At 41.2% G+C, this 23,045-nt stretch overlaps 1 protein-coding gene across 11 annotated transcripts in view; it reads right to left on the reverse strand.

Annotated features, from left to right (window-relative positions):
- Positions 1 to 23,045, reverse strand: part of ank3b (ankyrin 3b) — a 142,659-nt gene that overhangs the window by 38,914 nt on the left and 80,700 nt on the right. For 8 of the 11 annotated variants that reach the window (XM_060863991.1, XM_060863994.1, XM_060863997.1 and 5 more), the window contains exons 6-19: positions 21,758 to 21,943; positions 21,275 to 21,298; positions 19,330 to 19,428; positions 16,156 to 16,254; positions 14,541 to 14,639; positions 14,195 to 14,392; positions 12,644 to 12,742; positions 11,679 to 11,777; positions 10,969 to 11,067; positions 10,517 to 10,714; positions 7,320 to 7,418; positions 5,880 to 5,978; positions 3,761 to 3,958; positions 848 to 946 (exon numbers count right to left, since the gene is read on the reverse strand). In XM_060863991.1, coding sequence (XP_060719974.1) covers positions 848 to 946; positions 3,761 to 3,958; positions 5,880 to 5,978; positions 7,320 to 7,418; positions 10,517 to 10,714; positions 10,969 to 11,067; positions 11,679 to 11,777; positions 12,644 to 12,742; positions 14,195 to 14,392; positions 14,541 to 14,639; positions 16,156 to 16,254; positions 19,330 to 19,428; positions 21,275 to 21,298; positions 21,758 to 21,943 — 1,695 coding nt within the window. The remainder of the gene's footprint in view (positions 1 to 847; positions 947 to 3,760; positions 3,959 to 5,879; positions 5,979 to 7,319; positions 7,419 to 10,516; positions 10,715 to 10,968; positions 11,068 to 11,678; positions 11,778 to 12,643; positions 12,743 to 14,194; positions 14,393 to 14,540; positions 14,640 to 16,155; positions 16,255 to 19,329; positions 19,429 to 21,274; positions 21,299 to 21,757; positions 21,944 to 23,045) is intronic. The other 3 variants (XM_060864000.1, XM_060863999.1, XM_060863993.1) reach the window with 1 other exon arrangement.

A 23,045-nucleotide genomic window follows, 5' to 3' on the forward strand; every position in this document is an offset into this window, starting at 1 on the left:
CCATCACTCAAAAACAAGTGTGTGTGTGGGAATAGTGTCCTGTGTTTGTGTGTGTGCTTGTGTGTGTGTATGTGTGTCTGTGTTTGTGTGCTGGTATGTGTGTGTGTTTGTTTGTGTGTATTGGTGTGTGTGTGTTGGTGTGTGTGTTTGTGTGTGTCTGTGTTTGTGTGTGTGTTTGTGTGCGTTTGTTTGTGTGTGTTGGTGTGTGTGTGTTGGTGTGTGTGTGTCTGTGTATGTGTGTGTTTGTATATGTCTTTGTGTGTGAGTGTGTGTGTGTCGGTGTGTATCTGTGTGTATGTGTGTCTGTGTTGGTTTGTGTGTACGTCTTTCTTTGTGTGTGTGTGTGTGTGATTTTGTGTGTGTGGGGGGGTGTCAATATGGTGTGTGTTTTATCATCAGAGAAGGTGACTGCATGGCTCTGAGGGTGTATTTTCTTTATCACACAGCTGATGTCTCGCCTGCTCGATATGTTGTGTGAAGGAGACACCGGGCGTAAGGAGAGTGTAGACCTTCTCTTATCTTCAGTGGTGTGTGAGGAAGCTTTCCTTTTCTTCCTCACTCTGATTGTTCTTGTGTCCTGCTGGGTCTAGTGTTCAGAGTCAGTATGTGCTGAGTGCCGTGTGGAGTATCGATCAGTGTACAGGACTCACTTCCTCCCTCCCTCACTACAGCTGCACCCAATGACCTTCAGCCACTCCTTGTTAAGACGCCCTGCAGTAAGGCGTGACGCCACCTCCAGACTGCGTGTGTGTGTTGCTCTGAGGCATGTAGTGTATTTCACATTAGCTCTACAGTCTAGAGGTCAGAGAGCTACTTTTGCTATGGCAGTGGAAAAGTGCTGCAGTACCTTGGTCTCAGGATCAACAGCAGCTCCCTGATTAACCAACACTTCAGCTACGTTGACTTTGTCCTCCTGGGCCACCAGGTGAAGAGGAGTCAGCCCACTCTTTAACACACAAGCACAACACACAGGTGAGTAATAATGATAATAATAATAATAATAATAATACAGAGAAGAAGAGGAGGAGGAGAAGAACCAAAGTGACAGTGACGTGACCCATACTCAGAATTTGTTCTCTGTATTTAACCCATCCAAAGTGCACACACACAGCAGTGAACACACACACACTGTGAACACACACACCCGGAGCATTGGGCAGCCATTTATGCTGCGGCGCCCGGGGAGCAGTTGGGGGGTTCGTTGCCTTGCTCAAGGGCACCTCAGTTGTGGTATTGCCGGCCCGAGACTCGAACCCACAACCTTTGGGTTAGGAGTCAACTCTCTAACCATTAGGCCACGATTTCCCCTTCCCCCAAAAAGAACATCTACAACAAGATCATTAATAACAAGGAGAAGAAGACAAACCAGAAAAAATAATAAAAATGAAAAGCAGGAGGAAATGAAGAAAAACACAAGAAGAATTAAAAGAAAAAAAAACAGAAGGAGAAAAAGATGATAAAAAAAACATAAGAAGAAGTAGATAACGAAGAACAAGAAAGAGAAGCAGGAGAAAGAAAAGGCTTCACTAGTTTTTTTTTTAGTTGATTTTTTTTTTTTTTTTTTAGAAAAATTATATTTCACTTCAGTTGAACCTAAAAAACTATTCAAAAAAGAAACTTGCTCCCGGTTCAGTAACAAATTCCCCATGTCTCAGTACTAGAGCTGTTGAAATTTCTATTTGTTGCAACTCTACATTTTGTAAACTGATAATGCTCCAGTTCTGACCGGTCTCCATCTTATCTGCTGTCCTGCTCTCCTCAAGTCACAGCTGGAATGAAACTCTGTGCACCGCGAGCACATCTGCTCTGTAGGCAGCATGTTTACCAGTCGTGAGGTTTTAGAAAGAGCTCTCAGTCTACTTTGCAGTGAAGTAGATCTCTGTGTTCCTCTGCGGTTCTCCGTGAGAACGCTGCCTTGTGGAGTGTGTTTTGTGTACTCAGGGTTTATTCACTCTCAAAGTCTGCTCCTCAAATTCATCTGTACTAATAAACAGCGATTATTTTAAACTCCCTCTAACAGATAGACTTTTACCTTTGTGAAATTAAGAGCAGATTTTCTCCTCGATGAAAATCACCTGAGTACTGTGTGTGTGTGTGTGTTCTGTTCTCTTACTGTCTCACACTGATATCCAGAAAATAGACGACAGTAATACGGGTTAATTTACATTTACATCATTTTGGCAGACGCCTTTATCCAGAGCGACTTACATCATCTCATTTTTTTTTTTTATACAGCTGAGCAATTGAGGGTTAAGGGCCTTGCTCAGGGGCCCAACAGTGGCAGCTTGGTGGACCTGGGATCGAACTCACTAACTTCAGTTACTTAAACACACATCGTGAGGAATCTGTTACAATCTCATGACCAATTCATCTGGATTAAACCCGTCCGGTTAAATTAAGATAAGTTTGTAGTCAGGGGATGTGGTAGCTTACTGGTTAAGGCATTGGATTACTGATCGGAGGGTCATGAGTTCGAATCCCAGGTCCATCAAGCCGCCACTGCTGGGCCCCTGAGCAAGGCCCTTAACCTTCCATTGCTCATTTGTATAAATTGGAAATAAAAAATGTAAGTCACTCTGGATAAGGGTGTCTGCTAAATGCCGTAAATGTAAATGTAGTCGTCTCAAAATTCAGTACCAGCTGAATGTGACCCATGTGCTGCTAAATCAAGGTGATGAAACTGTAATTAAGTGTGCATGATGTGCTCGATATGAAACAAATGTGTTACTGTAAAATGCCTGAAAGTTAAATATTACTTGTTTTTTGTTGTATAAGCAGCAGTTAAACACCTCAGAATTTTGGGATTAATTCCTCATAATGTGAACTTTGTGCCAAAGAACTTTCTGTAAATCAATATGGCAAAATATGATATTTGTGGCAGACTGGAAAAGAGCACACGGACTAGTTGTTGTTAAGTTTGTGAAGGTTTGCTTCCTCTCAAGGAGAAATTCATGTGTCAGTGCTGTTATTTTCACACAGGTGAAGGTCTATAAGTCTACAGCCCACTTGCTTAGTTAACAGCTCGACTCCAGGGCGCGCTGTAAGACACCGGAGCCTTGAGCAAGGCCATTAACTCTCAACAGCTCGGTGGGTAAATGAGACATAATGACATGTTCGTCAGACAAATGATAACAAATATAATGTAATGATTAAGCCTTAAATATCAGGGTTACTCATGACAAGTTCTCTCATTTGTATGTTCTTAGAACTAGTCAAATCTTCATGTTACTCTAAGATTTATCAGCATTTATCAGTATAGATTTTTTTGTCCCACTCTACAGTGGTGTTTAATATGAGAGTAGACATTCAGGGCTGTGTAGTCACGTGAATTTAAAGATTTTCTAACAAAATATTTTCATAGAAAGCTGGTCAGTTTTTTTTTTCATGTGTTTGTTCATAATTATCTAAAATGTGAAGGTGTTCATTATCATCAGCTAGAATTCTGTGTAAGATTATCAACAGAGGGAAAAACATCCCACACTGAAAGCCAACAGAGTCCTGAATCGTTTTAGATCCGAGAGATAAAATAATTCATTGGATTAAGCTGTAAATGTCTGATCAGTCAAACGCCAGCGTACTGGTAAAAAGGGTTAAATCATTTGGACATGTGAAATGCTTGAAGATCCTAATCTAAGTGCTGTCAGACATTCACCTCAAGCACCTGAGTGAAGACTGAACACAGATACAGATCAGATGTAGAATAATACTGATAAATAATAATCGTCTGAACCTATATTGACTGTGCATTTAGTGTTCGTACCTTGTTGCCCATGTTGATGGTGGCATCACGTGCAAGCAGCAAGGTGACCATGTCCACGTTGCCCTCCTGGGCAGCCAGGTGGAGAGGACTAATGCCCTGTCGAGTGGTGGCGTTGGTATCAGCGCCATATTCCAGCAGCGTGGTGGCGATCTCCATCTGATTCTTCTTGGCAGCTATATGTAGAGGAGTGTAGCCATTCTAAGAGATCGAAGAGGACAGGAGCAATTAAGGACCATGAGCGTTCATCAGGAATGATGATGAAATCAGGGTTATGTTTAAAAGTAAGGAACTGATATTGTTTATTTCAGTAGAACTAAAGATGATGGAGGCTCTGAGATATATATTAAGGAATGCTGTTGTTTTTTTTTCTCTACATCAAGTCATTTTTAGATCGTGTACAGAACGAGTCTAGAGCATGAAGCAGAGAATGCGTTTCCCATTTTGCCTCGACTGTAAAACCACGAATGTGGAAACTGTCGCCACTGCTGCCCACAGATTTATGGGATTTCCAAATCTACAAGCCAGCCCTGCTTCTTCAAACCCAACATAACACGTGTCAGACGATGCCAGAGGCTGGGAGAAAGAGAAAGGGGGGAAAAAAGACAAGGTTTGGAAAGAGAGCAGTTCCCTAAATGTCACTGAATGGGATTGCCAGCAGCAGTGGTGGTGATGTCATGGCAGGAATTAGTGGCCAGGAACAAAACAGCCATCTCCACACTACAGCTATTCAGCCAGGAAGAGCAGCAGATTGAACTGGTTCACTTCTTCCTATCAGTGAAGTCTCAGAAGAAGAGTCTTTAAACTTCAAAGTTCTTTTAGGGAACGTCTCAGTGGTGACTTGTTCAGAACTTGTTCAAGTTCTTCAGGTCAGAGCTTCATCATTCATAATACAGATGAAATACTAATGACCTCTGTTGAGTCACTAATGATGTTGTTATAAAATGTCAACAGATATTTTCTAGAACTCACTGCAACGTGCCCAGTAGCCCAAATCCAGAAACAGTGACTAGTGGTCAAAAATGAGAAGGACAACAATGTGACTTTAATGTAATAAATCTTTAGAGTCTCGAGGGTTTGATTTATTTCTGATGTAAAGCTGTTGCTGTCACTTTCACAATTATTAGTAAGCTGGTTTGAGTGCGACTTCGTTCATACTGCACGTATTTCAACACACCAGAAACAGAGTGGTGTTGGTTCTGGGGTTTGTTCAGCTGAATACATGCTAACGATGTCATTCACTGGTCAGATATGCAGAGATGGATGATTGAATCTAAACAAACAAAGCTTTACTTAAGTGTGAGTATAAATCATAAAATCACCCAAGAACTGAGAACAGAGTAATGAGTGATGGTCGATAATTTACAAAAAAATTCTACAAATAACTAGATTTATAATAAAGGTCTGTGTATCAAAACCAGGACTTATTTCCTCTTTTTTTATCTCCTTTCAGCTCTGTCCATTGGCTCGGTTTGTGCTTTGTTGCCAATTTTTTTAACCAGCCTTTTAATGTAAAAAAAAAAAAAAAAATGTAAAATAAATAAATAAATAAAACAATAATGATAATACGTCATCATCAATAAAAAAATACCTAGTCAGAGAAGAGCAGATCCAGAGCATGTAAATTAGTTGTGACTACACGTTGACTACACGGCCAATACGTGTTATTTTCCAGCTGAGTCAAGTGAGGTTAAATGAAAAGATCCCGGACGCCTCGCCACACAGTGACAACGCTCCTACAGTACCAAACACTTCTAATTGGTTCAGCATGCTGCTTTCCCAACAGGCTGAGACCAGTTCTGTAAAGGCTTTCTGAAGGGCAGATTGTTTGTTCCTGGGATCACGAGGCAACAGAGATAATGATCAGGAACTATGTGAAGATCCTGAAGCTCACCAACAACACACCAGTGCACGAAGCGTGTCCGAGAGCGGTGTTAATGAGGACACATACTTTACAGCATGACGTTTGGACTGAAAGTTACATGATGGAAAAAGAAAGGAATGTGACCTAGAAGTGGTATCAGGCTGTGGGGGATTTAAAGGGAGTGGTGCTTATTGTGTAGTGGATGCACTAATGTGTGTGTGAGTGAGTGAGTGTGTGTGTGGTTGTGTAGGCTAGTACCTTGGCAGCTGCATGGGGAGAAGCCCCCTGGTTCAGGAGAAGAAGTGCCACTTTCTGGTTATCGTAGTGCGCAGCTACATGCAGTGGAGTTAGTCCGCTCTACAAACACCCCCCACACACACACACACATAAATACACACACACACACACACACACACACACACACACACACACACACACACACACTTAGAGAATGAGAAGAAAGGCGCACCATCAGATTTACACAACTGCTATACAGCTCGGAGACTCATGATCAGACCCATACATGCACATTACTCACGTTAGCTCTATTAAAAGCTAATTTTGTCCTCCACAGATGGATAACAGTTTTCCAGACATGCATCATACATTAGACCTCATTAGACAATATACACCAGCAATGGAGAGTAAAATATAAAAAACTTTACGTTTTCTGGACTGTATTCAGAGTTCAAAATTACATAAATATTTACTCCAGGACAGTTAAGGCTTCAAGATGCATTTCTGTGAAGGACAATTCAGTTCCTCAGTTCCTCTGAAGCTTCAAGGCTTCTTCTGCTACGACAAGAGTTTGTTCTTAATCCCAAAAAAATAGGGGATAGAAAATGGGGACTGAAGATGGTTTTGTATTTCTTTGTGCATTTTCTGCTGTCAAATGTAACTGTCTAATACATTAAACTGTGTGAGTGAGACAATGACCATCACTGAAATGAGATTCTAATGAGGTCTCTCTAGGTATTATTGCCAGGATATTGTTGCATAGATGGTTCTAGAAATTCTCACATTAACCGATGCACATTTTCTTGCGTTCCTCGTAACGTCATTAATGTGTAGATACGGAAAAGCAGGTCAGAATATAGCACACTGTCTTGTCCCAAATCACATACTTACTGTATACACTGTGCTATTCTGTGCCATTTTCTAGCTCACATTGTGTGATTTCTTTTCTATGACATTTATAAAATTCACTGTATTCTGCTAAAGCTACAGCAGCAGCATTACGACTGGGAAATGACTTATGCTTCCTATTAGTAAAAAAAAAACATTAATGCTCCTTTTTAGATGATTCTACACTTTCACAAATTCATACACTAGACACTAGGGTACATAATGTGTAGTGTAAGTGAACAAGTCATTTGGGACGCAGCGTTAAAGTCATGTACACATTCACAGTCTCCCTGTATGTGGAGTGCAGAGGGAGCGGCTTTAATCCTTCACCGCTGATTTACACGAGATAGTGATGTGTATTTTTCCTTCTCTGAACTAGCAGTTCTTAGAAGACAGACCATAGTTTGGCAAAACAACAAAAAGAAAGAAACTGGGAAAATAAAAGCTCAGGATGACTTGTGTCTCAAGGCATGCATTCTTTTTTTAATTTGTCGTGGTCATGTTTCTGGCCTCACGGCAGTGACACGATGCTCTTGGAAAGGATTTACTCATCATGATACTACTGGACATTACCTTTCCTGATGCATCTGCAGGAGCTCTTTTTTGCAGCAGGAGGTTGGTGACCTCTATTTTGCCATACTTAGCTGCCACGTGTAGAGGTGTGAATCCCTTCTGAAAAAAAGAAAGAAATAAAACGCCACTTTACCGCAAGTCAAACTGCACATGATGCTAAAACAAACACCTTGGAAAGTGGCGGTTAAAACGTTGCGACAGTACGATTTTATTCTAGAGTAATAATGTAATCCTTGTTGCACAATATCCTGTTGTGTAATCATCAGTTTGTTTCTGATGACAATCGTGTAGAAACATCGTGTGTTTAACAGATCAGCTTTCACTGCGAGGTTGATACGCTTTCATATAAACCGAGCAATCATCAAGATAAGCGTTCTGATATCGTCAGTGTAGCTGTGGACGAGTCAGTGGGACCGCTGAAGGTCATTCACAAGGACGACGACACACGGATATAACACAGTGTTTGTGTTTGTTCGGTGGTGAAAAGCTGCCTTTGATCCATGCAGCACGGTGCAAACATCTCAGATACTCAACTAATGTTGGTATCTGTCTCCAACGACAGTACGACTGGTGTACATTTTATCCCTCATGATCCGTACGCTGTCATCAGGTCTTTTCACTCCTGAAATAATTCCCTGGGTGATTGTAAACTCTGGCTAAACAGAATCCTAGGTTATGTTGTTTGACTGCTCAGACTTTACCTGGGATTAACACTGAATCCTGTCTCTTTATAATTTCATGTTTCATACTGTACTTTCCTAAAAACTGGTGCTACCTTCTTATTTACATATTTACACCATCAGTAGTATATGATTAGATAAAAACCACCACCAGGAGCTTTTGTTTGCCTTAATTCCACTTGAATACAAGCCGTCGTATAAAGGACATTATTTACATTTACATTATTTCCTGTCGTGTCTAAGGAAATAAATTAAATCAGGGTGTAGAATGAAGCTGGTGTTCCACCTGGTTTAAGTGCAGTGTGAAAAATCTCTTTCATTTCTTTTCTCCTACTGAGTTATTCACTGAGAGTTTCAGTTCAGTGTTTCTGGTGTACCTTCAGCTCACAACCCTGGTACATATGATCAGTCAAGACTTTCCCGCGCAGCAGATTCCAATACTTGGCAACATTCAGCAATGTTGGTCTAAGGATTGTTCATCTCATCTACATGACCATGACTGATGAACAATCCTAGGCCAACATTGCTGTTTCATCAGCTTTAACCCTGTTTCATGTTTCATCAGGTTTAAGCCTGTTTTCTAACACTGGAGACTCCTTCTATCTGCTGTGTATGTAGCTGGGATACCACTAACATGTGACATCAAGACATTTTTGATTGAGTTTGATTGGTGGGGATGTCACAGCCACTCTTGGGAAGGATCTCACACTCTTACTGAGCTGTCAGTCAAAGCAACGCTGAGCAATGATGGGTGTCTGTGAGCTTATATACTTATTCTTCCAAACACAAACAGTGTTGTATTGTGTTGTATTGTGTTGCTTAACCAGCCCTAGTTAGAACTCGCACAATTACATGACAGATGTTTTAGAGCTGTGAGCATGAATGTGTCATCAGTTTGCTGAGGGTCACCATCTCACACATACATGATACAAAAACAAAGCAGTGAGTGGAACAACACACATTGTTAAGCTGCACAATCAGAAAAACACACCCAGTGCTGATCCGCCTTCTGAAATCCATCAGTCAGTGACTGTTCAACATGGTGAGAAGGATGAAACCTCATACATATGAATGTGTCTCTGTTTATTAGGCACTGAGTAAGACGGATCTACTCGGTCATCTGCCCTGAAGGTTCGCCTCGTCTTTCCTCGTGAAACCCTGAGAAAATCCCAGTGTGTGCTAGCAAAAAATGGCTAACACGGTCAATATGTTAATAAAAGGGAAGAATTTCTGCACATCCACACACTCAATCCAGCCAAGAAAAATTGCTAAAAATATGTTTTTGGCTTGTTTTTGCATGTGTTGGCATGACAACTGAGAAATCTCTTTGGTTGGGATTTTGATGACCGGATAACAAGGAGGTTCTGCTAGCTGGGACGATCCAGACGTGCTGAAAGCGTGGTGGAAACTTTGCTCAGGAACTGTGTGTGTGTGTGTGTATCCACCTCCCACACAGTACAGCTGCTCCAGTGCAGTCACACACAGTACAGGACAGAACCAAACACCTCCAGAGACCCGTAGCAGCCGGTGAGTCACAAACACACAGCACTGCACTGCAGAATTATCTACAGGAACTCTGCTGACACACACATGAAGATCTGCAGAATCTGTAGAAGTTGAAGTGCATGAACGATAGATGAACGACAATTCGATAACCTTTCTGAGTAATTATCTGTAGGAAAAAATCTTTTCAGGACAAAGTGCATGAACCATAACTGTGTAACTATACACTCATCTTCATAACCGCTGAATCGTCACAATCGTCTACGGAACAAAACAAGACAAACAAAACAAGATCTTCTGTAGATGATTAGAATATACTAGTACAGAGTAGTTCGATTCGGTTCGATTCGTATAACGCCACTGGATACTGTCACAAAGCAGCTTTATAGAAATATGGAAATTCAGGATATATATATATATATATATATATATATATATATATATATATATATATATATATATATATATATATATATATAGAAATGAATCAATTTATCTTTACTTAATGAGAAAGCCATGTGGGACGATGAGCGGAAAAAAAGGTGGCTCTGGGATATTTGGGACATAGATGTGATATAAAACACTTGTTTTCATGACTTAAAACACATGATAAATACACGAGAAGTATGTTTCGACAAAGTAAGAAGCGTGAAGGAATGCTGCTCACTGATTGGTCGGTTTATGCTAGTGCAGCTCGGAGATGAATCAGCTGATATGAAGCTAAGCTAAAGTGCTGGAGTATAAGATGTGACTGTGAAATAAAAACTATTTACAGTATTAGTGAACCTCACAGTGGGATCAAGTTCAGTGACTCACTAATGTGCTCAGAGGTGTAAATGGAGCTCATGTGTAAATAGTTTCTATAAGCAACGTCAGCCTAAAGCCTGCGTATGGTGTGAAGTGCTGACCAGGAGAAACGAGACATTCTGGGGAACTCCATGACTGGACAGTCAACGTATGTGTGTGTGTGTGTGTGTGTGTGTGTGTGTGTGTGTGTGTGTGTGTGAGACACACCTTGGTGGTGATGCTCAGTGAAGCTCCCTGGTCCAGCAGTATTGAGGCTACGTCTTTGTGGCCTTCGCGGGCTGCCAGGTGCAGCGGTGTGTATCCAGACGTGGTGGTGGAGTCGGGCGAGGCTCCGTGCTGCAATAACAGCTGCACAATCTCAGGCTTCCCCAGACGACTGGAGATATGCAGCGGAGTCTGGTCATCCTACACACACACACACACACACACACACACACACTGCTTTAATAAAGAAACTGAGGTTATATATTCTAATGCCTTTACGCTCTATGTTAAATCTACATTATAATTAATAGTCCAACATTACAGCCATGTTAGAACAACATTTACGTTATAACATTTACTGTATCACATACACACAGTACAGTGAGCTGCACACTTTATGGTTACATTATGCTCAGTTATGGTTTAAACAATAACTAAAAAGTTTTTAATCATACCTTGGACTTGGCATCAACGTGAGTTCCGTTCTGCACCAGGTATTTCACTACACCCGTCTGTCCAGCCCTGGCGGCCATGTGGAGCGCTGTCTCTCCCCTCTACAACACACACACACACAAGGGCACCACCGACTCAACACGTAAGCTTCTGGGAACCACCACAGCAGGACAATAAGCCTTTGTCTCTCTGTCTCTGTCTCTCTGTCTCTGTATATATGCCCATGTGCTCGTCTGTGTAGTCTATTAGCTAAAGCCAGCCCACTTTTCTTTCCATCCAGTCGGCTTTATTACAACTGCTGCTACACACACCACCCAAAGCAAACTTCTGTCTAAGGGAGGAGGTGGAGGAGGAAGAGGAGGAGGAGGGGGGATGGACAGTTGCACATGATTACAGTCAGCCTGCTGGCCTCAAACTATAATTACAGAAGTGTTGGAAGCCCAGACCTGCTCTCTCAGACCCCTATTTAGGTAAAAAAAAAAACAAGTCTGTTATTACCCTGAAAGGCCTTATAGCATCAGGGCATCAGAAACACGGGACAACGACAGGTTTCAGACAAGAGCTGAACACTTCTCTCAGCACACGCCGGAGTTCTCTTCATTGTTTTTGCTTTATCAGCCTCAGTGTGGTGTGTTCCTTAGAGTTTAAATGTGTGGTGGATTGTAACTCACAAGAAGAGGAGTGGAGGGAGTGATAATGTTCCACTACTCACCACGTTGGTTGTGTTTGGCGATGCACCATGATTCATCAACTGAGTCACAATGTTTTCGTGCCCCATAAAAGCAGCCACATGAATCGGCGTGAGTCCAGACTGGCAGATAAAGAAGCGAGGGAGAGAGAGAGGGTTAGAAACTCGCAACTTTGAAGTTCTGGGAATTGATATGACCTCATTATTGTGTTAAAACATGAGCATAATGAGAGAGCAGCAAGAGAAGAGATCGGTGTTTAAAAAAAAATCACATTCAATTCTACAAGTTTATGTTACAGCAGGAGTTTATCACAGCCAGGGATTTCTTACTGTGCTAAAATTCCGCAAGCCCTTGTACAATCTTAACAATGAGTTTTAAGACATTTAGAAGAGAAGAGTTCAGTCTTTCATGTGCAGAACACAAATTTTCCTAATTTTATTACTAACGTTATTTTTTTTTCTTTTTTAATCGTTTGGCTTTAGATTAGCTGAATCTCAGCACTAATAAATACATATTGTTGATGGATATGATGCAGCTTTCTGTACAGAGATGTTTCTGTACAGTCACTCTGAGTTTTTTTTTTTGTCTTGTTATCTTCAAGAGAAGAGGAAATGACTGTTTATAGCTGTTGTAACATAAGTGATTACAGGAAATAGTTTTTCTAACATTCCACAACATTAAATACACAATGCCTATATTAAGTATAAATAGTCCAAAAAGCTTAGATTCAAATGCTGGGGATTAAGTGGAATAAAACACTGAGTGATATGCAGCATGTGCTGTATTTTTATTCTTTACAAAACAGCTCTAAAAACCTTGTCCGTAGCTGACAGAGACCTGGTATTGTGTCATAAATATAAAACATTACAGACGAGGCGTCTGTCACAACCGTGCGGTACAGTACTGAAGCTGAGATCATTATAGTGTATGTGTTAAAAAACTAGCTGACCACACACACACACACACACACACACACACACTCTCTCACCTCCGTCACTGCCTGTATAGACGCTCCATGTTTCAGCAGCAGCTCCATCACTTTGATCCTGTTCTTCTTGCAGGCGATGTGAAGTGGTGTGAAACCATTCTAAAAAGAAAAGCGAGAGTCAGGGAAACGTCTCCAGGGCAAATAAAAAGCAGTTCCCTCTATCATCCAACCTTCTCACACACAAACACAGAGCTGTATATTTCTAGCTAAACAGAAAAGCTGCACGTCTGCTGCTGCTGCATGGTATTGCCAAACCCTTATTTCTACAGCTTCCTTTCAGTTCGTTCCCTTTCCCCCGTACTGTGAACTTCAGCGGCACACCCATTCTTTTCCAATTACTTAAGAGCATGACAGCATGCTCCCAGCCCCAGCCAAGTGTGTGTGTGCGTGTGTGTGTGTGTGTGTGTGTTTTACAGAGTTGCTCAGTAGTAAAGCTCATGTTTGTCCTGTTACATTTCAGTGATGAGCCTCAGAGATGAAGATGAAGTTACATTCTGTAGAGAAAGCAGCAGATACTAATTCCATGTACTAAGACTAAAATAAAAACATACATAAGGCATAAATGATACGATGAAAATTATAAAATTGAAAACTAATAATGCTTTCAACATCTTTGGGCTGCAGACTTCATTCTTTTAGAGTTTTAAAGTATGTAAACATTTTAAAGTATCTTGTTCAGTAACTGTAATTTACATAGAGTATAGACTCTAGGAGTTGGGTCACACACACACACACACACACACACACACACACAGCATCCTCTGCATACGTTATAATTCCATACTTTGTTTTAGTACAATGGGTTTTAACTGAGTTATATACAATATAAAAAAAAGTAATAAAAGCAAAATAATACAGTTTGCTGGATCAAGTGTTGTTTTGTAAGCTGCTGAATAATGAATGCTGAAGCCTTATCATTCAATTTAACCAGATTTGCAGTGATTCACGTGACAATTAATACTAGCATAGTATGAGGATGTTGAGGTTCTCCTTAGGAGTGACGAGGACGGACAGAATAAGGAAGGAGCACATCAGAGGGACAGCTCAGGTTGGCTGTTTTGGGGACAAGGACAGAGAGGCTAGATTGAGATGGTTTGGACATGTACAGAGGAGGGAGACGGTTATATTGGAAGAAGGATGTTGGAGATGGAGCTGCAGGTAAGAGGTCAAGAGGAAGGACAAAGAGGAGATATATGGATGTGTTAAATAAGGACATGAAGGTAACTGGTGTGAGAGAAGAGGATGATGAAGATAGAGTTAGGTGGGAACAGATGATTTGCAGATGAAAGTAGAAGAAGTCCAGAAAATTCTCCGCACTTCTACTGAAGAAATATCTGGCAACCTCAGAAGTGTGAACTACATGCGTTATAGTATATAATCTGAACAGGAAGCACAAAGTGTGCAAACATAAATACTGCTATAATTTATGGACTTATTTCGCCAACTCTGAATCAAACAGGATATGTGTTAGTCTGACCAACTAGATCCTGGTCAAATAATCTAAATGTTATAATTATTTATTTTTATTTTAACTGTAAAGTGTCCACACACCAGTGCTTTGGCATTAGGATTCGCCTTCTTGTCCACGATGACCTTTGCCACTTTGTAGTGTCCACAGTGGGCTGCCACGTGCAGCGCTGTCAGGTAATCATTGGTGACATCATCTACAGGTACGTCATGATGCAGCAGAAGCTGTACACAGTTCAGGTGATCTCCCTGTGTGGCCATGTGCAGCGGAGACAGTCCATTCTGTAAAACACGCATACGCGGTGAACACGGCTGTAATCATCAGGGATAGGGAGCACAGAGTAAAACAGTGCAACAATAAAAATCTATGTGACATAATAATTGTCCTTATCAGTTGTTATTACTACATCAATGTGTGATGAATCATTACTTTAGTCTTGGACAGAATTGGAGCTCCACGGTCCAGCAACATCTCCACAACTTGCTCATGGCCACTTCTGGCTCCACAGTGGAGTGGAGTGAGACCGTCCTGCGTGTTGGACAAGAAGCATGTTACAATAAAAGTGGAAGAACTGACTCTTTTAAAAACCCCATCCACATTTCAACATTTGCTTCTGGCACGTCTTCTGCACAAAGCCCTCAGCTCTCTCAAGTATACTGGAAAAGTCGATGAATACAACAGCTGCTCGTAATTTCTAAGCATCAGTAATGTCAAACACATGCTGAACTGAAGTAATATGACTGCTGTCACTCAAGCACAGTGTGCTGTAGGAGTATTAAATACTATACTCTATTATATACTGTATATACGCTCATATAGTATAGATCAAATTAAAGAAAAGGCTAAAATTTTTATGAACAAAATTAATGAAATTGGTGGAATAAATGAAGAAACAATATACAACATGCAAAATAAGTCTTTGGATCTTGGTCACTGGGAGTGTAATTATAATGTATTTAAATAAATGCAGGAGGAATTCCTATAGGACCAAATAGGAGTGGGATTAAAAAACACACACTTTCTACTTCATTTAAATGGATCCCTTTTACTGTGACATTTGTGACTCATGAATCAGTCTTCTGAATGTCCTGACACTGGACAAATTGACAAATTTGTGTTTCACTCTCTAAGAGCTTCATGACTATAGGAACAATATGTTGATAATAGGGATGAGCGAGTACAGCATTATCTGTATCTGTATCCGTATCTGTTAACCATATGAATTATCTGTATCCGTATCCGTACTCTGAGTGGGTGGGGCCTAACCTGGGGCTTGTCTTGAAATGGGCGGGGCTTTAACCGGTAATAATTAATTTGTAATATTTATAACACTAGCTTACTACCTTTATGTTTTTATGAAATACAGCAAAAACGTGTCAGACACGCAGTGTCTGGTTACTGGTTAGAGACAGCTGAAGGTTTAAAAAAGAAAAAAAATCTCCGACAGGCAGAGTCGCAATGCGAGTCGCATTCTACCAAGCAAGCACCACGTCTGAACGAACCCACTTTTACCAGAACTCTACTGGTTAGTAAGTACGTATTATTAACGTTACAACCCGAAGTAAAAAGCTGAGGAAACCCTAAACGTTAACGGAAAAGACCCGCGAACCCGAGAGACTGAGGGAGAGACAGAGAGCTGTTCTGTGTGTGACTGTGAGTGAGCAGAGCGAGACACAGCAACACAATACATCTGTATGTGTATAGGGGAGGGGCGCTGTGACTAGCCTATCACAGAACGCTGACACAATCAGCTACCCAATGATGATTCTCATTCAATCCGAGCACAGATATTGACTCGTATTACTCGTATAATACTCGTACTCGGCAGAAGTGCTTTATCCGTACCGGATACTCGTTTCAGCCGAGTATCCGGCTCATCTCTAGTTGATAATATTATAAATCATGTTAAAAAAAGTTTTCTATCGACACACAGCTATATCTGGTCTCTTTGATTCGTTCCTTTGCGTGATCATGTGCATGACCTCACTTCCTCTGGGTTAAATATAAAGATGAAGTGTTTGGTGTTACCGCAGGTGGCTCTGACCTTGGTTTTGGCATCGATGCGCGCTCCTCGTTCCAGCAACAGCTTGACCATGTTGCTGTTTCCTCTCTTCGACGCCACATGGAGAGGTGTGATGTCATTCTGTAACGGTTTAAGGGAACAACAATGATAAGACTTGAGAACGTTTACTTCAATCTAAGTTTGAATTTCTTTCAGATTTCTGCATAATTTTAACTTTCCAAGTGATCAACATCTTCTACTGCCCTAAACACCAGGACACAGTGACACTGAGTGTTAATGTACCTTATAAAATAAAATCTAATGCTGATATCTGTATCCCATATATTACTGCACAAAAATGATGATAGTTTACATTGACTAATAAACACTGGTGCTGTGTTTCACTCGAGGTGAAATATACCAAAGAAAACTGCTGTTATGGTACATGTAGTAACATCACCCTCTAGTGACAGCTGTACATCATAATACTGCACTCAAATTCCCAACATCTCCAGACTTTAGTTCTCAACAAAGAAAACACAAGATGTGAGACACACATGTGATGTCATCCACTGACACTGTGCTCTGCATAAACATAGTATTTCATTGATGTTTGTAGTAAATTCGACATGCAAGCTCACGTTACCTTCCTCAGTAGGTGGAAATACGGAATAACAGATTCACACTTTATTCACTAAGACTCTGTTTTTCACATCTGCTGCATAATGTCAACTTTACTTTGAAGTCCGATTGGTACACAGTCGCTTGTAATATGATCTTTTCAGCCTCCATTCTGGTGTGTGTGTGTGTGTGTGTGTGTGACAGTGTGTGTGTAAGTGACTGTGTGTGTGAGTGACAGTGTGTGTGTGTGTGACAGTGTGTGTGTGAGTGACTCTGTGTGTGTGTGTGTGAGTGACAGTGTGTGTGTGTGAGAGTGACAGTGTGTGCCCTTGTGTGTGTGTGTTAGATTACATTCATACTATGAGGTTGTATTTCCTGTTTGCAGCTGTGTGAGAGTGACAGTATGTGTGTGTGATAGTGTGTGTGTGTGAGTGACTGTGTGTGTGTGTGTGTGTGTGTGTGTGTGACAGTGTGTGTGTGTGTGTGTGACTGTGTGTGTGAGTGACAGTGTGTGTGTGTGTGTTAGAGTGACAGTGTGTGACAGTGTGTGTGTGTGTGAGACAGTGTGTGTGTATGTGTGTATGTGAGTGACTGTGTGTGTGTGAGTGACAGTGTGTGTGTGTGTGTGTGAGCAAGTGACAATCTGTGTGTGTGTGTGAGTGACAGTGTGTGTGTGAGAGTGACAGTGTGTGTGAGAGTGACAGTGTGTGTGTGAGTGACAGTGTGTGTGTGTGTGTGTGTGTGACTGTGTGTGTGTGAGTGACTGTATGTGTGTGTGTTAGAGTGACAGTGTGTGTGTGTGTGTTAGAGTGACAGTGTGTGTGTGTGTGTTAGAGTGACAGTGTGTGTGTGTGTGTGTGTGTGTATGTGTGTGAGTGACAGTGTGTGTGTAAGTGATAGTGTGTGTGTGAGTGACTGTGTGTGTGCGTCTGTGTGTGAGTGACTGTGTGTGTGAGTGACTGTGTGTGTGAGTGACTGTGTGAGTGTGACTGTGTGTGTGTGTGTGTGAGTGTGACTGTGTGTGTGTGTGTGTGACTGTGTGTGTGTGTGTGACTGTGTGTGTGTGTGTGTGTGTGTGTGTGTCTGTGTGTGTGTCTGTGTGTGTGTGTATCACAGCAGAGACGCCTCCTGAGGTTTTACAGCTTCCCTGTAAACAGTGCTATTGTCCCACTTATACCCGCATTATAAAGCAGCACAGGGCAAATCTACATAAAGTGAACACTGGACATGTAAACAGTCCACTGGACAGAACACTGGACAGAACACTGGACATGTAACATGCACACTGTAGATGTACATTATACATATACTGTACACAGAGTAAGTCTGACTCACTGCAACACCATGAGGATAAACACCATGAGACAAGAGTGCAGTGAGATCGGACCAAGACAGATCTCGAGTTAGATTATGTGGCACAGTTGTGTTCTAGACTCTGATGAGCAGGTTGGTTTGGTGGATAGAGATTAAGATTTGTATGTTGGTTGGTTAAGTGGATGGGTTGGTTAGATAGGTCAATCAGTTGGTAGATTGGTATGTGGGTTGGTTAGTTGGGTTGATTTGGTTGGTTCAGAAATGTATTTCTGTAAGTAGATAGACATTTGGGTACGTGATTAGGTAACCTGGTTTTTAGTTACATACACTGTATGGCCAAAAGTACATAGAGACCGTGCCATCACACCAATATGTGCTTGTTGAACATCCTATTTTAAAACTGGTCCATTTAACCACATAAGCATTACTGAAATTGGGCGATGATGTTGGGTAAGAAGGTCAGGTGAACATTTAATGTTCCAGTTCATCCCAAATGTGTCTAGTGGAGATAAGATAAGGGTTCCATGGAGGTCACTTGTGTTCATCCACTGCAACTTCATCCTTATGGAACCTTCTTTGTGCACAGGGGCAGTGGGGGCATCATGCTGTGAAGTGTCAGGGCATCATTTCTGAATAAATTTGTGCTTTTAATAAATGTGGCAATAGACTGGGGAGGGTAACATATTTATGATGTTCGGGTATCCACATGTTGTTAGCCATGCATATATACCTGCACACAATGTTTGGTTGCAATTATATATTATTGTTGGTGGTTCGGTAGCTTGGTTGGGTGGGCAGAGAACTACATGGGTTGATTGGTATCTGGCTGGGTTAGGGTGGTGGGGTGGGTAGATAGGTGAGTAAAGATGTATGTACAGAAGGTAGGGTTGATGGAAAAAAATGCGTAGGGCAGATGGTTCTATGGTCCTTTAATTAATAATAAAGCTCAATACATACCTAGGTAGTTAAATGTGTAGGTATGAAATAGATTATTAGTTGAGTGAGTAGAAACTGTAATTGGTTGGATAAGTATGTTCAGGTAGGTTGGTTGGGTGAAAACTCTTATATTGTACATATGCTGAATAAAGGAACATAGACAGTCAAGTAGGTGGTTGAGTAAATTGGTTTGGTGTGTAGATATATAAAGGTGGATGAGTAGCCAGTGAAGTAGGTACCTAGATACAAAGGTATGCTTTGATGGGTGAGCATCTATTTATTTTAACTATCTATCCCATTTATCCTACGCAGTATGTCAGTAACCTTGATGTAATGAGGTCTTACCCTGGCTCTGAAGTCCATGGCAGCACCACGATTGAGGAGCAGCGTAGCCACATTGATGTTGCCATAGTGTGCAGCAATGTGCAGTGGGGTGAAACCACTCTGTAGGAGTCAGAATGAGAGAACACTGGTCAAGACTTCACACACACACACACACACCCCTCACCAAATCCCCAAACCGCAGAGGACCAGACAGAGCCAGGCAAAGTTCAGCCAGCCTTTCACAGATACACTGAGCTAGGAGAAGCTGTACGTCCTTCAGAAAAAACCTTCACACCAAAGTAAGAAGATTCTTATTACAGTATGAATTTGTGACTAGACCAGTGAAATGTCTGATGTCTTGCCTAATGGTAATACAGATATCGATTTTCTTTAAGAGGTGTGGGTTTCCAATAAAGGACATTTGCTCCTTCCAGGCTTTAGATCTTGAGCGTCACCGAACACCAGCCCTAAAGAAAATTTTACACCAGACATCAGACAGACATAAAGCTGTTGAGGAATCCTAGCTCCATGCATCTGGAGAAGATTGCTTTGCAAACATGCATGTGAGTCCACAATGCATGGCACCAAATTGCCACCTAATTAATATTACTTCCATGCCAAGAACATACATGTTTTAAAATAAATCTAATGACAAATATTCTATAACGCAAGATTACATGAATTGGAATTGTTGAAATTGAATAAAAGCTTAGTAAATATTGTTTATTTTTGGCAGAACATTTCATCAGAACTCATCTGGAAAAAACAGCAAGTGTTAGGATAGTGCAGTAAATCTGTGAGGTTTGTTCAGTGGGGTTAGTGAGCAGTAGGGAGTTAAAAAAAGTTAATGATCAGGTGAGTCTGAGGTGTGTGTGTGTGTGTGTTAGGGTAACTATATGCAGTAAGTACCATACGTTAATGAATTTAGAGAATAATTTAGTCTGGGAGCAAGACCACATCTGAAGACCACATCTGCTCCACTTTCCATCTAAATTCCTTTCTAGCTCCTTCTCTTCTACTGATAACGTTTCTGCATCTAGCACCTCCCCATCTCCTCTGTGCTATTTAACTCCTGCCCGAGAGTCTTCTCTAACTCCATCCCAAGTTCTCAGAATTCTCACACCTTTTTATAGCAGCATAATCACTCTTCATGTCACTGCTTGCCTGCCACTTAATTAGGTATACTTATGGTGCAAGGTAGATCTACCATAATGCTACAGTTTATACGTATACAATTACACACCATAGCTTGTCTACTGCTATTCACAATTTGTCAGCCTATCTTTGTTATATAGGACCAACGTCTGACTAGATATTATTTTGGTGCTGGATCATTCTTAGCACAGCAGTGACCCAGATGAGGTAGTAGTGTATCCTGTGGTGGTACTATTCTGCACGGGGTGGAGGGTATCTGACATATGATGTAAAGCTACTGTTAGTAACTGTATACTTACAGTGTGACCTGTTTTATAGGGAACTAATAACTTTCAGCTTAGTGTCAAGAAATTGAACAAAAAACAATGACAAATGATAACATCAGAATAAAATCAGATGACTGGAGAGAAGAAGATGGAGCAAGTTCTTTTGGACTCTGGACTCTGTTTTTGTTTATAACCCAAGAGCTGAATTTTAGAACAGTCTTTAAAAAAGGCTGATAGTTTTTTTATATATGTATTTAAATATATAAACCTCAACAATTAGATGACCTTTGATAATACTAGCGACATCCCCAAATCTATCAACTACCCCTTAATTTGCCCACTATACCTAAACTGTCTTAGTCTCAACTGTGGTTTTCCTCTCCATACCACCCTTTCTTTATTTGCCCCGCAGTGCTATGATTCTACTGTGCTATGGCCCGAATAAATGAGGAAAAGCGAAGCACACAGAGAGGGAAAGGGTGAGGCATTAACAGGAAGCAGCCAGGTGCGAGCAGGAGAAGGGCATAAAGTCGCTGCACATATACCTCTGTGGTTCTATTCACCATCATCTACGGCAGCGCATACCCATGGGCCCGAGAAGGGGGAGAGAACGGCACGGTTAGTGTATCACACACTCACAGTGGTACCAATGAAAGCTGCTTCATGGTGAGGGAGAGTCACAAAAACAAGAAAAACAGACCAGAACAAAACACAACCACACACACACACCACGCCACAAAACATCACAAGAGCTCAACTGGATGGTGCATGAAGAATCGGTGAGCTACATGCAGCACTGGAGATGCTTCCTCTAGTGCTGGTATCTACAGCAAGGCTAAATCCCTAACAGTATAAGGAGAGTGTTTTTTTTGTATTCTTATATAATCAATAATATTACATACAGACCCATTTAAAGTGATTATAATCATTATTATACATTTGAGAAACAGAGCGGTGAAGCACCATCAAGTTCTACCAATGACATGAAAGCACCGAGTGTGTGATGGTGGCTGGTGTGTGAAGATCACCTTAGACTCTACGTCGGCATTGTGGTCGTTCTGGAGTAGCAGAGCGGCAGCTTTGGTGTCGTCTTTGCGGGCGGCAATGTGGAGCGCAGGAAGACGAACTTTCCCTTTTGTGTCGTTCTCAAGGAGCAGAGAGACCACCTGATCATGGCCCTGCTGCAGGGCTACAGCCAACGGAGTGAAGCCATCCTACACACACACACACACACAGAAGAGCATGGGCATTAGGCCAAACTTTAATCCAGCAGCCTTTTTCCCCTAGATTACAAAATCCTATGTAACCAACTCCTAATTTGACTTCTAATTTTACTTTTAAAAATCATTTATGAATGCAATCATTTCTCTACTTCTGAAATCTTCTCCTTGCTCAGTAGAATTCCTGTAAAGTACTTCAAACACTTCAAGCAACTCATTTGCATAATGTCTTGTGCTGGAGTGTGTTGGTGATGATGGTGTGGAAATGGCTAATGCATCCCTAAGCACTTGAAACCTTGTAGAACACACAAACACACTCACACTCACACTCTCTCTCTCTCTCACACACACACACACACACACACACACACACACACACACACACACACACACACACACACACACACGTTTCACTTTCCTTGTAAGGACCAAGCACTGACATGGTTATTAATGCAGTTATTAATGTTATGTTTAGACCTAAACCTAATCAATATAATAATAACCTTCTTCTTGGGGACAGAACTCTAATTGTCCCATCAAGGTCAAAACACACAAACACACACACACACACACACGGCAAGACATTCAACACCCTCGCTGCAGCCTCACTAACCTCTGTGTGGAAGTAACTGCAAGGTCAGATGGTTTAAGGTTCTCGGATCCGACTGACACAACAATAACGGACAGATAGTGTTGCCTTTACCTCTGTTGTGTATGATCAGCTCATATATTAGCTTAAAGCTACATGAAGATTTATACCTCAGCACTCTTCAGTTCTCAAATCCGATTGGTCAAAAAGTCTTGATACCTTTTTTAAAAGCAGCTCTTCTTAATTCAGGTTTATATGAACAAGCCCGCTCTAATATGCATTTGTTACCATAGTAATCCTTTACACAGGGGCTTGCGTGATGAACGCACCACACAAAGGGATTAAAACTCAAGTGTTATTATTGATATGGTGAAGTTTCCTGTAAAAAGTAAAGCTATAAATACATAGCTTTACTTTACACAGGAAACTTCACCATATCAATAATGGTGCAAGATGGTTTATTTAATCCTGACGTAAGCAACTGTTAAATCAAATCAAGTGGCATGT

The sequence above is a fragment of the Tachysurus vachellii genome, chromosome 2, assembly GCF_030014155.1.
Source record: "Tachysurus vachellii isolate PV-2020 chromosome 2, HZAU_Pvac_v1, whole genome shotgun sequence".
Lineage (NCBI taxonomy): Eukaryota > Metazoa > Chordata > Actinopteri > Siluriformes > Bagridae > Tachysurus > Tachysurus vachellii.